The sequence below is a fragment of the Mustela lutreola genome, chromosome 11 (genome assembly GCF_030435805.1).
Source record: "Mustela lutreola isolate mMusLut2 chromosome 11, mMusLut2.pri, whole genome shotgun sequence".
NCBI lineage: Eukaryota > Metazoa > Chordata > Mammalia > Carnivora > Mustelidae > Mustela > Mustela lutreola.
The window spans coordinates 24,585,595-24,603,444 of record NC_081300.1 but is presented as its reverse complement, the minus strand read 5'-3'; the positions used below and the strand labels follow the sequence as shown (position 1 = coordinate 24,603,444).

The 17,850-nt window shown below is 39.9% G+C and overlaps 1 protein-coding gene across 2 annotated transcripts in view; it reads right to left on the bottom strand.

The window, feature by feature from the left end:
- Window positions 1-17,850, bottom strand: part of DYM (dymeclin) — a 332,798-nt gene that overhangs the window by 304,226 nt on the left and 10,722 nt on the right. For both annotated transcript variants that reach the window (XM_059140168.1, XM_059140169.1), the window contains exon 2: window positions 1,911-2,102. In XM_059140168.1, coding sequence (XP_058996151.1) covers window positions 1,911-2,050 — 140 coding nt within the window. In that variant the 5' untranslated portion in view covers window positions 2,051-2,102. The remainder of the gene's footprint in view (window positions 1-1,910; window positions 2,103-17,850) is intronic.

The window sequence follows — 17,850 nt, the reverse complement described above, 5'->3', positions numbered from 1 at the left end:
TCTTTAATTTTCCAAGGATCTCAGAAGCAGTAGTAAGTAGTTGCTTCATATAATGTGCAACTAATCCATGCTATCCCATGAACTGCAAACTACGGGAAACTCCTGAGGCCCAATCTAGCTGTATCCAAGAGTTAGAAATTAAACTTTATTGCCAAAATATATAAATAGTTCACAAAAAGGAAATGCCAATAATCCTTAATCCTTAAACACATAAAAACAAACATAACCTTGATCACTAAAGAGAGGCAAATTGAAACCATAAGGACTACAATACACATACATACATAGATTTTTCTTTTCTTTTAATTCACCATCAAAAAGAGAAAGAGACAGACCTTCCAAGCCTGAGATTAAGGGAGAGGGAAAGTACTTGTCACCATTATACTATTTTCATTAAACTGGTAAAGGAACAGAATTAAGTGTTTACCCTTATTTAATAATATAATAAAAACTGTATTTTATATAACCTAAATGATGAAGGAAAGCTCTTCTTTACAGAAAAGTTCCACTTAATAAATGTACAAGAAATGACCAAATTAGAAATATCACCATTTTGTTTTTTTTTTTTTTAAGATTTTATTTATTTATTTGACAGACAGAAATCACAAGTAGGCAGAGAGGCAGACAGAGAGAAAGGGGGAAGCAGGCTCCCCGATGAGCAGAGAGCCCGATGCAGGGCTCAATCCCAGGACTCTGGGATCACAACTCGAGCCGAAGGCAGAGGCTTTAACCCACTGAGCCACCCAGGCGCCCCGCATTTTGTTATTTCTTATGAAACAGGTGATTCAGACCAAAACCATCAACATTCTCAAATCTCTGAGCAAATTTAGCATAACTAAAACCACACATTTTCTGTGTCCTGATGTAATACAGTACAAAGTATATAAAATCACTCATATAATACTCTTACCAAAACTGTTTAAATTTTATCAAGCCTTTAAATCTGTCTTCCAGTTTACAGAAAACAAAAAAAAAAAATTTTTTTTAATTATGGTATGAGAAGCAATCAAGTAAATCAAAAAGGTAAAACATTCTACAGAAAAACAGACCCAATTTGTTCTTAATAGCACAGGAAAAAACCTGTGGCAGGGACTGAAGAGTGAATACCTCTATTCTACAGACGTTTGGGAAATATACCAACTGCACCGTACCCACCTTATCTGGTTCCTAATGTTAGCAACCTTTATAAAACAACGGGGGAAATGTCAATATGGACTGGGTAGGAGGACTTTTTATTAATTTTGTTAGGTCTAATAATGGTATTAGGTCACAGAAGAAAATGTCCTTATTTTACTTTAAAATACTTTAGAGGGGCGCCTGGGTGGCTCAGTGGGTTAAAGCCTCTGCCTTCAACTCAGGTCATGATCTCAGGGTGCTGGGATCGAGCCCCGCATCAGGCTCTCTGCTCAGCATGGAGTCTGCTTCTCCCTCCCTCTCCCCTCTCTCTGCCACTCCCTCTGCTTGTGAGCTGGCCCGCTCTCTCTCCCCCTCTCTGTCAAATAAATACATAAAATCATTTAAAAAAAAAATACATTTTACTTAACTGTGGGGGGAAACGCAAGGGATAGCAGCAGAAAAAATAAAAAACAAGGTATGTGTAGGATGCTAGCACTTGTGTTCAAACAATTTTCTAAAACTACATGCGATAAATGCTTAAGTAACCTTGTACTATTCTAGAGATTCAAAAGCAACTGCTATGAGGAACCATCTCTGGGGAAGGGAGATGGTTGGGCGGAAGAAAAGAGAAAATGTGTTTTCTATTTGCATCTCTTTATTTTCTACAGGCACATGTACGACAGGATAGACTGATGGACAGACAGAACATTAAAAACTTTCTTTTTTTAATAAGCATACCACACAAGTTCGTGTGGCCTTCTACATGGATTTTCAATCTCCAAGTAACCTTTTACCTGCTGGTTGGTGCAGGGAAAGAAAACGAGAGAAGCTGATTCCAGAACGGGTCGTTCTCAGAGACAGATTCTGTGCCCGATAACTTTTTTAAGTACTCATTTTTAGGAAGATCACCGATTCTGCTGCTGTTCGATCCCATCTTCTAATCTTGTAGATAACTTGCCCTTAAGCCTTCATTTCCACAAGACAACCTATAAAGAATGAAAAGAAATTTCAAACTTGTTCACAATTAACCATATTTTTCCTATCTTTGACACAAAGGTAAGAAAGAAAGAAAAAAAACAACAGTAAACTTACTTGAAGAAATCACACTTCTATTTTTAAATATATTAGACACCAGATACAGAGTTACAAAGGAGGGAATAGGGATAAAACCTGTCTTAGCCAACACATACGCAAAAATCTAAGTCTATGCTTGTAGATCTTTGAATGGGCACACCTCTGCCTAAGAATGTATCTCAAAGCAAATCCCTAACAATGACAACTTAGTACAAATTGTCTGAAAATGAGGCTCCTTTACAATGAAGGATGGTGATAGATAAAGACTGGATGTCTTGAATGTCCTCAGAAGGGGACAAGTAGTTGAAGTGATGACCACGTGCTACCTACAATCAGGGGAAAATGAGGCTTGAACTGAGTCCCATGCTGAATAAGAATGGGCTCCCTGTTCCAAAGCAGTCACTTAGTGTCCTTCTTGTTCTGTGGTCACGCACATCAGCATTTGTTGGCATGCCTCTTCTCCTAAACCATTGGTTTTGGTGGTTTTTGTTGTTTGGGTTTTTTTTTAATTTTTGTTTTTGTTTTGGAGAGGGTAGGAGGGACAGAGGGAAGGGGAGAGAGACAATGTGAAGCAGGCTCCACGCCCAGCAGAGAGCCCAACATCAATCTAAGGACCCTGAGACCATGACCTGAGCCCAAATCAAGAGCTGGACGCTTAACCCACTGAGCCACCCAGGCTCTTACCTTTCTACCCACAATGTCTAGATAGCATGTAACAGGCATTCCCTAAGTAGTATGTTGAAGGGAAGAGTAGATGAATAAATGATCAGCATCTTCAATATTTGTTGTAGTTGGTCACTAATGAGAAAACTAATAGTTAAAATACCAATCACTATCTTCATCAAATCACACTTAACCTAGTTCCAAATCATGTTCTATCTCAATTTGTTCAAGAAAAGTCTCTCACTGACGATAACATGGTGGTGAAATGAATAATAAATTACACTATGTTAAAATTACCATTGCAATGAAAGCAAATGATATCCAAAGGAAGCTCGGGTCAGATGAGAACTTATATTAGTAGTGACTTACTTTCTTATGTCTGTCCCTCCTTACTCCACAGAGACATTGAAAAACTGGCAGTATGGGGACACCTGGCTGGCTCAGTCAGAAAGCACGTGACTCTTGATCTCAGGGTTTTGAGTTTGAGCCCCATTTTGGGTGTAGAGAGTATTTGGGGGAAAAAAAAGTAGTAATAAAAGAAACAAAAATGGACATTATATATATGGGTTTTGGCCTATTACCCCCTCTTTTCCTATCATTCATATACATATATATTTTAAAGGATGGTTTCTTAATCTCTCAGTAACAATATTGGAAGCTAGATAACAGTTAAGTATGAAAGTAGAATAAAAGCATATATTAGACTTGCCACAACTAAAAAAACCTCCCATGGACCCATTTTCTGAAGTCACTGGAAGATGTATCCTTTCAATGCAAAGGAATAAAACAAGAAAAATGAAGACAACAAATTCAAGAAGCAAAGGACACAACACAAGACAGAGAACACATGTACTACAGGCTGGGACAGGAGTCCAGATAACCCCATGACCTCCATGGTAAGCAAATCAGAGGACAAGAGGTCACCTGATGTGTCTGACCTTATCCTGTGGAGGTTTACAATATCATAGGAGAATCTGACAGGATTCTCTGAACTGATACCATTCTCTGAATAATAGCTACCTAGAAAATAAATGATTTTTTGATAACTATGTACTTTGGAAAAAACAAAAATCGTTCAAAAAAGGTCATGTTATCATAGTATATGACTCAATTCAACAGCTATCAATATTTATGTAATCATCATAATAGAAACAGTAAATAAAGACTTAACCAAGAATTGTGAGGTAACTGTACTGGGAAGATGCTAAAAAAATGAAGTAGGAGTGGATTTAAGTGTGTGAAATCCTGGGGTGTCTGGGTGGCTCTGTGGGTTAAGCCTCTGCCTTCAGCTCAGGTCATGATCTCAGGGTCCTAGGATGGAGCCCCGCATCAGGCTCTCTGCTCGGCAGGGAACCTGTTTCCCGCACAGCCCCCACCCAAGCTTGCCTCTCTGCCTGCTTGTGATCTCTCTGTCAAACAAATAAATAAAAATCTTTAAAAAAATAATAACAACTAAAAAAAAAAGAAAAAAAATGAGTGTGAAATCCTCATCTTCCCTAATAGGCAGGAAGTCAACAGAAACATCTAAAATTCCTAAATCAGCAAATAACAGTAAAAGCGTGTTAAATGCTTATACTATAATTATATTGTAATATAATTATAATATAACTATGAATAAGGAGGCAAATAATGAGAAACAACAGCTAAGAGATCTAAGTGTGGCCCATTCTGGGGAAAAAGATTCTGGAGAGGTGGTCATGCAGTCTTTTCATTTTATGTCAATCACATTATCTGATTTTTTTAAAACTAAATCTATATATTACTTCAATTTTAAAAATTAAATGTTTTTAAGCTCCTTCACCAACTCAAATTTAAATTTTTAACATATATGGAAAACAAAAAGTTACCATCATAACTAAATTCATAGTGACAAGAATGTAAATTATTCTTTACTGAGGCAAACCAGCAAACTTAAAAAATCTATTTGTCTGATATATATAGTTCAATGTTAGTATTTGAGTTACCATCCAAAATCAAAATTTCAAATTTCCACCATTTATGTGTTTACTGATAAGCAACAGTCATTGCTTGGCCAGAAAAGAGGAATTAAATTAAAACCTATGGTAGTGATAAACACAGAGATCAGTAAAACAAAAGAGAAAATCCAGAAACAGACCCACTACAGTATAATCAGCTGATTTTTGTCAACAACGCAAAAGCAATTCAATGGAGGAAGGGCTGTTGTTGGAACAAATGGTGCTGGAATAATTGGACATCCACAGGTCAAAAAAAACAAAACAAACAAACAAAAAAACCCTGTATCTTAAAAGCTAACTCAAAAAAATCATAAACCTAAGCATATAACATAAGACTCTAAAAGCCTTTCTTTTTATTTTTTTAAGATGTTATTTATTTATTTGAGAGAGAGGGAACACAAGCAAGAGGACGGGAGAGGGAGAAGTAGGATTTCTGCCGAGCAGGGAGCCCAACGTGGGGCTTGATCCCAAGACCCTGAGACCATGACCTGAGCCAAAGGCATATGCTTAACTGACTGAGCCACCCAGGCACCCCTAAAACCCTTTTCAGAAGACAACATAGGAGGAAATATTTGTGACCTGGGGTCAGGAAGTGCTTAGGCATTACACAAGAGCAGTACCCATAAAAGAAAAAGTTGGTAAGTAAGCTTTACCAAAACTGAAAACTTTTGGTTGGTGAAAGACCCTACTAAGAGGATGAAAAGAAAAGCCACAGGCTTAGAGAAAATATTCATAAGTCACACACCCAAAGGACTTGTATCCAGAACATATAAGGAACTCTAAAGTCAACAATAAGAAAACAATCCAATTAGAAAATATGCAAAAGATTTTAACACATCACCAAAGAAAGCATGCAAATGAGAAACACATGAAAAGGTATTCCATCATTATTAGCCATTCAGGGAACCACAAATTAAGACCATGATGACATACTACTACACATCTATTAAAAAAAAAAAACTGACAGTAACAAATGCTGCCAAGGATGTACTGAAAGTAGCTCATATGTTGCTAGTGGGAATGGAAAATGGAAGAGTCTCTCTGGAAAATGGTTCAACAGTTTCTTATAAACACAGGGGTGCCTGGGTGGCTCAGTTTGTTGTCTGCCTTCAGCTCAGGTCATGATGCCACGGTCCTGGAATCAAGCCCGCAAGCAGCCTGCTTCTCCCTCTCTCCCCTGCTTGTGCTCTGTCTCTCACTCACCATCTCTAATAACTAAATAAAATCTTTTAAAATTTTTTTTAAAAAATTAAACCTATACATACTATTGATACCAGCAGCTGTATTCCTGGAATATGATCCCAGAGAAATGAAAACATAGGTTCACACAAAAAACTATACCCAAATGTTCTTTCAACACATGAATGAACAAGCAAACAAAAGTACATCCATATGATGAAATAAAAAGAAGGAACTATCTGATATGCCCAATAACTTGAATAGAACTCGAGGGCATTGTGAGTGAGAAAAGCCCATCCCAAAAGGCCACATACTCAAAATAACAGCAACCCTATGTTTGATGATTATAGTTTATACATAAGTGAATAAACACCAAGGATGATAAAAGGGACAAAAGGGAGGAATCAGGAATATGTACTTTATAGTTATAAGGTACTTCTACTACCCGCAAAGTGATAGAGTGTTATTTGAAAGTGGATTTGGGGGCATCTGGATGGTTCAATGGGTTAAGCGTCCACACCTCCTCTCTGCTCATATACTCTCTGTCTCTCTAGCTCTCTCTTAAATAAATAAAATCTTTTAAAAAAAAAAAAAAAAAGCGGGGGTGCCTGGGTGGCTCAGTGGGTTAAAGCCTCTGCCTTCAGCTCAGGTCATGATCCCAGGGTCCTGGGATCAAGCCCCACATCGGGCTCTCTGCCCAGCAGGGAGCCTGCTTCCTCTTCTCTCTGCCTGCCTCTCTGCCTAGTTGTGATCTCTGTCTGTCAAATAAATAAATAAATAAATAAATTTTTAAAGGGGGGGGGGGGCTTGAATTAGTTGTAAATGCATATTGCAAACACAAGGTCAACTTCCAAAAAGTTTTAAAAAGTGTAAGTGACACGCTAAGAAAGGAGAGAAAAAGGATTCATTTATGTGCTGCATTAGAACCACAAAAGGCCGAAAGAGTAGAAGACAAAAACAGGAACAAAAATAAGGGCAATGAACAGAAAACAATAACAAATGTTGGTAGACATTAATACAACTTTATTGCGTATCATTTGAACATCCAGGGTCTAAATTCACCAATTAAAAGAGATTGTCAAAGTGGATCAAAAAGAAAAAAGATTCAACTATATGCTGTCCACAAGAAACCCACTTTAAATATAAAAGACACACACAGATTAAAAGAGATGGAGAGAGATATACCATGCTAACACTAATTAAAAGAAAGCAGAAGAAGTTATATTAATATTAGACACAACCAACCGCAGAGGAAGGAAACTTACCAGGAGTAAAAAAATGTCATTCTATGCTGATAAGGAATCAACGGTTCCAAGAAGACATGCACCGCCTAACATCGTGGCATCAAAACGCGTGAGGCAAAAAGTAACAGAACTACAAGAGAGAGAGGAATGCCCTATACTGCAGAGGAAAACCTGAGTACCCCTCTCAGAAATGGTCAGTAAGGACCCAGCTGATCTCAACACTATTATCAATCAAAACTGGATCTGACATCTACGGACTACTTCATCCAATGACAGCGGAATACACATTCTCCTCCTGCTCACCTTGAATATTCACCAAAACAGACCACATGCTGGGCCATAAAACACATCCTACCTACTTTAATTTTTTTTAAACAAGCCATGTAGGGGCGCCTGGGTGGCTCAGTGAGCCCCTCATCAGGCTCTCTGCTCCGCGGGGAGCCTGCTTCCTCCTCTCTCTCTGCCTGCCTCTCTGCCTACTTGTGATGTCCGTCTGTCAGATAAATAAATAAAATCTTTAAAAACAAGCCATATAGGTTATTTTTTTAAAGATTTTATTTCTTTATTTGACACAGAGAAAGAAAGATCACAAGTAGGCAGAGAGGCAGGCAGAGGGAGGGAGGAAGCAGGCTCCCTGCTGAGCAGAGAGCCTGATGAGGGGCTCACTGAGCCACCCAGGCGCCCCTACATGGCTGAATCCCAGGACTCTGAGACCATGACTGGAGCTGAAGGCAGAGGCTTAACCCACTAAGCCACCCAGGCGCCCATCCTACCTACTTTAAAAGAAGAGATACCATAAAATGCTTTGAGTGTTCAAAACCAAGAAGCTAGAGAATGAACAATTTAGATGACCTCACGAGGAAATAATCTGATGAACCCAGAATACAGGACATTGTAAAGAACCATCACCCTGGGTTCGCCAAAAAGTCAGTACCACAGTAACTAAAATTGTGTGCATGGGGTGGGGGTCTTTTCTAAACCGAAGGAGACTAAAGGGATACTGTAACAACCAAACATGTATTGAATCTTCAATGAACCCAGGTTTGGAAGAAGGAAAAAAAAAATTATAAAAGACAATCTTGAGACCGAACCTGATATGGACTGAACAGAAGATATTACATGGACATAAGTGAGATAACAATAGCATAATTGAATAGGAAAATGACCTAATCCTTGGGAGATGTGTGCTTAAATATTTGGGGGTGAAGTGTCATCATATCTGCAACTTCCTTTTATTTTATTTTTTTTTTTTTTAAAGATTTTATTTATTTATTTGACAGAGAAATCACAAGTAGATGGAGAGGCAGACAGAGAGAGAGAGAGGGAAGCAGGCTCCCTGCGGAGCAGAGAGCCCGATGCGGGACTCGATCCCAGGACCCTGAGATCATGACCTGAGCCGAAGGCAGCGGCTTAACCCACTGAGCCACCCAGGCGCCCCTGCAACTTCCTTTTAAATGGTTCAGAACAAAATAGAGACAGAGCAAACCTGGCAAACAGAGACAAAGCGAACCAAAGCAAACTATTAGGCAATTGCAAATAGTTTAAATATGGATGGAAGAAGTAGGTGTTTATTATACCATTCTCTCTACTTTTCTGTATGTTTGAAACTTAGTAAAATGAGTTTTGGTAGGGGCAACTGGGTGGCTCAGTCAGTTAAATGTCTGCCTTTGGCTCAGGTCATGATCCCAGGGTCCTGGGATGGTGCCCCACATCAAGCTCCCTGCTTAGCAGGGAGTCTGCTTCTCTCTCTCCCACTCCCCCTGCCTGTGTTCCCTCTCTCACTCACTGTGTCTCTCTGTCAAATAAATAAAAATCTTTAAAAAAAAAAAAAGTTTTGGCAAACAAAAAAGGCTACACACTATGACTCCATATATGTAACACTCAAGATGACAGAACTCGTGTTGAAACACAGATGGGTGCTTCTAGGCAGGGCATGGAGGGCCAGAGGGCAAAAGGTGATCATAAAGGGAAGCCTGAAGAAGTTCATTTGTGGGAATGGGAAAATTCTGTCTTGACCATGGTGGTGGTGGTTGTTTGAATCTGTACACATTGATAAAATTTTGCAGAGCTATACTCACACAAGGGGAAAAGAATACATGTAAAAACTGGGAAATTTTAAGTATGTTCTGCAGTCTATTGTGTTGTATCAATATTCACTTCCTGATGTAGATAATGTACAACCCATGTATTAACACTGGGGGAGAACTGGTGAAAGGTACATGGGATTTCTCTGTATTATTTTTGCAACTTATGTGTCTATAATCATTGCAAAATAAAAAGTTTTTAAAATCAGCTAAAAAAGTCCAACCCTAATGTCTGATCTATAGGTGCAAGAAAAGGGCCAACAAATCATACTAATGGTACTTTCTGTCACAACTACTAAGTTTATTGTTATATATGAAGTTACTTCAGCACCTATAGTATCACATGATAAGATATTAGGATCTCTCTTTTACTTTATTTAGTGTCTTGGGATGCTCTTTTACTTTCCCCAAATAAGTTTCTTCAAATCTTATTCAAAACCAAACCTTTTCAATAAAAGCAAGAGAAATCCTGTGTTGGGGTCCTTTAGGGACTCCCCACTAACTTCAGAACTCGGAGAATACACAGATTTTTAGGCTCAGCCACCTACATAAAGGCGTCGCTATTTCCTTTTGCTCCAAACTTTCCAGTTCTTTTGTCAAATAATCCCTGACACTCCTGAAAACGCCTCAATGAAATATGTTTTACAAAAACAACAAAAAAGACCTCCACAATTTATTTACAGTCTTCTATATAGTGTATGTAGTTCCTTAAAAGCAATCAGTTAAGGGGCACCTGGGTGGCTCAGTGGGTTAAGCCGCTGCCTTCGGCTCAGGTCATGATCTCAGTGTCCTGGGATTGAGTCCCGCATCGGGCTCTCTGCTCAGCAGGGAGCCTGCTTCCCTCTCTCTCTCTCTCTGCCTGCCTCTCTGCCTACTTGTGATCTCTCTCTGTCAAATAAATAAATAAATCTTTAAAAAATATTTTTTTTTTTTTAAAGATTTTATTTATTTATTTGACAGAGAGAAATCACAAGTACACTGAGAGGCAGGCAGAGAGAGAGAGAGAAGGAAGCAGGCTCCCTGCTGAGCAGAGAGCCCGATGCGGGACTCGATCCCAGGACCCTGAGATCATGACCTGAGCCGAAGGCAGCGGCTTAACCCACTGAGCCACCCAGGCGCCCCAATCTTTAAAAAATATTTAAAAAAAAAAGCAATCAGTTAAAAACAATTTACTTTGTGAATCTAATTAGATATATGAATGAACAAAATTCCATCTCACCTCTCCTAGATAAGCAAAGCAACAATGAGAAACATTATTATCATGGTCTACTAATGAAAATTTAATAAAATAAATTTAATAAAATAAAGTCAGACTTTTATTTTTTATTTGCATTTAATTTTTGAATAAGTAATGCACATGATGAAAAACACAGAGTTCACAGGGTATATAATAACGAGTTTCCCATCTCATCTCCTAACCAACCTAGTTTCTCAATTTAGAAAAAATGTTACCAGTTTCTTGGGTATCATTCCTCAGATATCCTGCAGTATAACAAAAACATATTTTTCCCTGTTTACACAGACCACAATACACTGTTCATACCTCTTTCCTTTTTCTAGTTACTAAATATTAGAAATCACTACTTATCTGTATATAAAGTACTTTCTTATTTTTATGACTCTATAACATTCCCGTTTTTAATTTAATAAATCCTATAGTAATGTGCATCTAAGTAGTTTGTGGTCTTTTGCAATTATGAATTCTCCAAAAGGTATCTGGCATGTGAGATATTTCACAGGTGTATGACATTACACGCAGGATAAATTCAGAGAAAGAGAACTGCCGGCCAAAGATTACGTGGGTAGATTATGCCACCTCAAAATACGCCACTTTGGCATTTTGATTATTCTGAGCTATAGGCATTTGAAAAACACCAAATGCAGGGTGAGGTTTTCCCTGAACTCCCTTTAGCTGCCTACAGACATCTCCTCCAAAAGGAACTTCATTTTCGTAAATCCCCTTTTTGAGAGTTTTACCAACCAGGGACTGACTCATCACAGGAAGAAAGACTAGATAGACATGGACACCACACCCAGACACGTAGTTACAAACTATCGCCTTCCCATCTGGTGTTTTGTTGGTTTTTTTTTTAAGATTTTATTTATTTATTTGAGAGAGAACGTGAGAGACAGCATGAGAGGGGAGAAGGTCAGAAGGAAAAGCAGACTCCCCATGGAGCTGGGAGCCCAATACAGGACTCGATCCCAGGACTCCAGGATCATGACCTACCCTGAGTCGCTCAACCAACTGATCCACCCAGGCGCCCCTCCCACAAATTTGTTCCTCTAAGGGCTTATTCCTCTTTCCTAAAAACCATTTACTCACCCCTAAGAGGCCTACATCTCCCATCCCCATCCCCATCAGGATGGTACTTAAGTCTGAATTCTATGCCACTCCCTGGGTATCGCCCATGTGTACATGAAACACACATTAGTAAACTTTTGTTTTCTCCTGTTAACCAGCCTTCTATTACAAGGGTCTCAGCTAAGAACTCAGAAGGGCAGAGGGGGTTATGTTTCCTCCCCCACACCACCTAGCTGCCCTCTTTCGAAGCGATCAGCCCGCACTTCTTGCAGCAGGCCTGTTTCTTCACACCACAGCCACCACACTTCAATCAAACTTTCTGGTCCCCGCCAACTGATGAGACATAATAGTTTTCAGCACAGTTTTAGCCTGAGTTTTTTTTCACTGTGAAAGAGGCCACTGCCTGTTCTTACCCTTTGTCTATTTTCTATTAATTTATAGGAAATAAATTTGATTTTCAAAGCAGCTAGAATAGATCACAAAGTTTTAAAATAAGTTCAGTCCAGGACCACTATGAAACCTTTCTAAAAACAACAATAAGAATAAAGCCTATAAGCTTATCAGGAAAGACTAAACCGAGTATTAAGGAGCAAAACCATGACAGCCAACTGAGCACAAGGTACAATGTGTCCCCTGCTGCTTTTCTTCACCAAACCCTAGAAATCATGCAAAACATTTTGCTTTATTGTAAGTAATTCCACAGCCATGCTCAGAAATTCACAGGAGACCAGAGGTTGTGAGGAATCCCTATAAACTGGAAAACAGCCCGAGACGAACGGAGAAGGGAAATGGCATTCCAAGGCAAGCACAAGAGCCTTCCATCAAGGGCAGCGAGAGTATAAAGCGCAGCTCCAGCCCAGAAGCAGAAGGCTAGGAAAAAAGAGCCCGGCGCAACTGACAGCTAGGACAAGGACAGCCTGTCCCATCACCCTTGCCCCAGCCCTCCCTCCCCTAGGCAGCAAGAAGGTACTATCAACAAGAAGGTACTATCCGCAACAGTTCATGCCAAAGATTCCAAACACAAATACAGATACACACACACACACACTAGCTCACCCACACACTCTACCTGAACGCAATTTACTTAGAACTCCCAAGACCCTTATCAATGAATAAAATGGAATAAAATGAAACTTGAAAAAACCCACAATCCAATCACCTCACCCCCTAAGAGCCTTGTTGCTTTTCCCTCGGGCCATGCATCGGACTCCCTTGGCCTTCAGCTCTTCTTTCTCTCAATTTGTAACCTGTCTCCTGAGTTCACTAGCGGCTTTCATGATAGGACTTTCAGATCTCTCCCAGTCCCAACCTCCCACCAGAATGCCAGTTCTGTCTACATCCCTAAAATACTTAAGACTGTTTTTAACTCAAGGAGAATATATAAATATGTAATTTTATATACATACATATAAATTTAAATATCTATATAAAATCAGTAATTTGGGGGATAACAAGGCTCCTTACGTAAGTCTAGACTAGAAATGAGAAGTGTGCCATCGCTGACACTTTCAGTAATAAACCTTTCAAAGGACCCATCTTTAATGCAGTTTAGTCAAGAACTTGATCTTGACACATAAAAAAAACTCATACAATCCTCCTTTCCAAAACCACTTTCTCCTCTCAACTTCCCACCATCCCCCTCAAGTTCCCACTATGTAAGAACTACTTTGAAACTTTATGTAGTATATATGCCTGCCTCGTGATGTAGATTACTCCTCTGAGACATAAATCAAGCGTCATTAATGCTCCTTCCCTGTCCCTAATTAACTTCCAGCACACTGTTAAAAAAACAAAAGAACAAAAACAAAAAGCAACTTGTTGAAATGGCCAAGGTCAAATGAAAACATCTTCAGTATTAATTAGGAATAAAATATGCTAATTAAAATAAGGTACTGGGGCACCTGGGTGGCTCAGTGGGTTGAGCCTCTGCCTTCGGCTCGGGTCATGATCTCAGGGTCCTGGGATCGAGCCCCACATTCGGCTCTCTGCTCAGCAGGGAGCCTGCTTCCCCTCTCTCTGCCTGCCTCTCTGCCTACTTGTGATCTCTGTCAAATAAATAAATAAAACATTTTTAAAAATAAGGTAGCATTTTTACTCATCATATTAGCAAAGGTTAAAAGAAAACAACCGTGATAGCGTGAGGGCAATAAAGAAACAGGCACCCATGAGTGTGTAGATATTTGACAATATCAAAATTTTAATTGCATATACTCTTTGTGCCAAGGATTTTATTTTTATAAATTTACCTCAGAGGTAAACTCATACCAGTTAACAAGTTCTAGGTATACAGATGTTAATCATCTCATTGCTTGGAACAGCAAAGACATAAAATAACCTAGATGACGGTCATGAATACACTATAAGGTTAAGCACAGAAGGGACCACTGAGTAGCCATGGAAAAGAATTGAGGCAGAATTTATGTGTTGCTGTGTAAAGATATCTTAAATACCTCAAGTAAAAACAAACAAGAAAGACCTCATACAGTAAGACCCCATTCGTTTAAATAAACATGTTCATTCCTACATGCACCCAAGCCACTTCTGAAAGGGGACATAACCAATGGTGCAAGACTAGTTACCTCTGAAGAGTGGGACTGGAAATCTGGAAGGAAGGGACTTTTCACTTTAGTTCTTTAGTATTGCCTGATTCTTTTTTTTTTATTATTATTAACTATAAACATCATAATTTAAAGTAAAAAAAAAAGAGAGAGAAAGAAAGAGAAAAAAGTTAAATAAATGCACTGTTCTCTGTACCTGCTCTTCCTCAGGAAGGATCTGAACGTGCTTCTAGCTGGTGCCTCCACCTCTACGTGAGAGCTGTGCCAGGACTAACACTTCGTCTTGACTTCTCAGTCAAAACCCAAGCATAGATCTTTACTTACAAGATATTTTAATCCGATGTCCTACTGTTATCATAAATTTAAAAATAGAATTTAACATTTGCCCCCCCCCAAAACAGCAACCTTTCAGAAGTCACAATTTCTATCAATGTTATCAGCACTCTTGCCCCGAGAGATCTCACGCAAGCCCACACTTGTTCCCCAGACACCTACCGCACACTTGCTATAAATGCTGGGTGTTGTGGTGGGGACTGAAAATGCAAATATGAATAAAAGCAGGTCCCTGCCATTAACAAACACAAAGCCAAACAGGCCAATAAATGCTTGTAACACAGGGTAAGCATTACCCTAGAGTTCACTACACACAAGAAGCTCTGGAAGGACACAGGCACATCTGAGGCAGAGGAAACAGTAAGCGCAATGGGGCTTCTTCTTAGCCAGTTTACTTCTGTGTTCTATATGCCAGGAACCAGTCTCAGTTCTTTACAACTGTTGATTTATTTAGTTCTCGTTAACAACTCTTAAAGGTGAACACAATTTCCTCATTTTATTGATGAGGAAACAAAGGCACAGACGGGTTAAATACATTGATTGCCCGACATCCCAGAGACAACAAGTGACAAAGCCAGGATTTCTACCCAGGCGATCTAATTCCCTGATGTGCCTATATGGTTAATTTCCCCATTCCAATCCGGTCCCTCGCCTTTCCCTTTACTAGAGTGACCCTCCAGTGACATCAAGTCCTGTAGGGCAGTGAAAAGTAGAGCAATACAGTCAGTATTTTAGGAACTTAGTATGGCAACAGATGACTTAGCACAGCGAGCATTTCATTGTGTATATAATGGTCGAATTAGTCTGCTGTACTCCTGACACTCATGCATTGTATGTTAACTATACTTCAGTCAAAAATTAAAATTAAAAAAATCCTGTGGTTCTTCGACAGCAACCACAATTCTACATATCATCTTTTAAATCTACCTCTTCCTCTGTATTGCCCCGCCCCTACGCTAGGCCAGGCTCCTGCAATCCCATGTGACCTAGTGCAACAGTATCTGATTTCTCTGTCTCCGCCTCTTCTGGATTCACTCTGCACCCTCCAGGACTGCAGGAATCCTTAAGAGGAAATTCCGTCCAACGCTATGATTAAGACCAAAGGTTCTTAGTGTGAGACAGACCCTAATAAGTCTGTGTAGAGTCAGGATGAATCTGTTTCACGACTTAAAAACACCACTGTGTAATGGGGGGGGGAAAGTACTTAAAACTCATAAGATTTTCGGAGGCTGAAGCAGGATGAGGCAGCACGCAAAGCACTCAGGAAGGGACCTGGCAGAGCAGGCCTAGACAAATAAAGGTCCAATATCATAGATCTTTATTTTTAGCAAAATCACCACTTCCATCACTTCACTCACCAGCTCAAAAACATTCAATGATTCCTCATTGCTTGAAAAACAGAGGACGGTACTGACATTTAAGACCCTCCAGTCTGAAAGCTCACTTTCCAATTTATTTCCAATGACGTTCCAAACCAGTACTTCCCAAACTTAAACATACATAAGAACATCTGAGGAGCATACGGTTAAAAAATGCAAATGCCTGGGGATGCCTGGGTGGCTCAGTCAGTTAAGCGTCTGCCTTCGGCTCAGGGCATGATCCCAGGGTTCTGGGATCGAGCCCCACATTGGGCTCCCTGATCAGCAGGAAGCTTGCTTCTCTCTCTCCCACTCCCCTGCTTGTGTTCCCTCTCTCACTGTGTGTGTGTGGTGTTCTCTCTCTCTCTGTCAAATAAATAAATAAATAAAATCTCTAAAAGAATAAAATAAAAAATAAAAAATTATTTTTAAGAATGCAAATGCCTGGGGGCACCTGGGTGGCTCAGTCAGTTGAGACTCTGACTCTTGATTTCAGTTCAGATCATGACCTCAGTGTCACTGGATTAAGCCCCACGTCAGGCTCTGAGCCTAGCAGGGAGTCGGCTTGAGATTCTCTCTCCCTCTCCCCCTCCCCACCCCACACTCTCATGCTCTAGCATGCTCAGGCGTGCACGCGCTCTCTCAGATAAGTAAATCTTGGGGGGAAAAAAGCAAATGCCTGGGTACCAAAAATTCAGAATGCTGAAGTAGGGCCCATGCATCAGCATTTTCTAAAACGCATTCATACTGATTTGGATACAAGTAGCCTGTAACCTCAGTTTGCAAGTAAGTGTCATAGCAAGGTAAAAGCAGGCAGTCTTCTCAAACGTCGAGCCCATGCATCCACACCTCTGCTCCTGCCATTTGTACCACATCTGATCCACGGCACCTTCCACCCTATTCACTAAGCATAGAAGGGGCTCTGCCCTCTCCTTGCTCTGAAATCCTAAGCACTCTATCTCCCCCACTCACTTCAGAATCCTTCCAGTAACACCTGGTTTGCTGTCTGACTCCCATACTGCTACTTAACTTTTCATGTTATTTCCCCAAGTCAATTTTACCATCATGGACAAAAGCAATACCCTGACAGGAAATTATATGCTCAATATTTTATATTTAATTTAAGAAATATTTGATAGACATGTAAAATTAAATCTCCTCTTTTATGTGTACTGACTTGCTGACTCATGACTCAATGTGCCTTAAATGGAAAGTAAACATTAATGAAACTGAAAAATCCATAACCAAATTCCATAACCAAGTTCTGTCCTAACACCCTCAAAATATGCAAATGATACCCTACTGTATTTTGTCCCAACTCAGGCTGAGAATCCATTAATCATAACCTATATTCCAGAATCGCCTGCTTCCTGAGAAAGGAAAAAAATATATATATATACATGCCCCTCATTTGTACTCGAGACTTTAAGGTGAAAGCTCACAGTTGAAACAGGAGACTAGAAAAATAGTGGGCAATGGTTACTAGCCAAAGGACATGTTAAATGCACAGGTGCCATTAGTCCACCAAGTAATGGAACATTCTCTAAAAGGTTACTATGTTCCACATGCTATATTAAGTACCCTGGGGTAGTCCACTCCATCAAAATGGGAGTCATGAGGGACATCTGGGTGGCTCAGTTGGTTAAGCAGCTGCCTTCGGCTCAGGTCATGACCCCAGCGTCCTGGGATCGAGTCCCACATCGGGCTCCTTGCTCGGCAGGGAGCCTGCTTCTCCCTCTGCCTCTGCCTGCCTCTGTCTGCTTGTACTCACTCTCACTCCTCTCTCTCTCTCTGACAAATAAATAAATAAAATCTTAAAAAAAAAAAAAAAATGGGAGTCACAAGAATAAAAAGACTAAGCTCTCAAAGATCAGAGGAGGTGTGGAAGACGGAAAAGTGACGGGTAGGAACTGACCTGGCAGAGCTGAGGAAGCCCCAGTGTGCCTGCTAAAGGGGACCT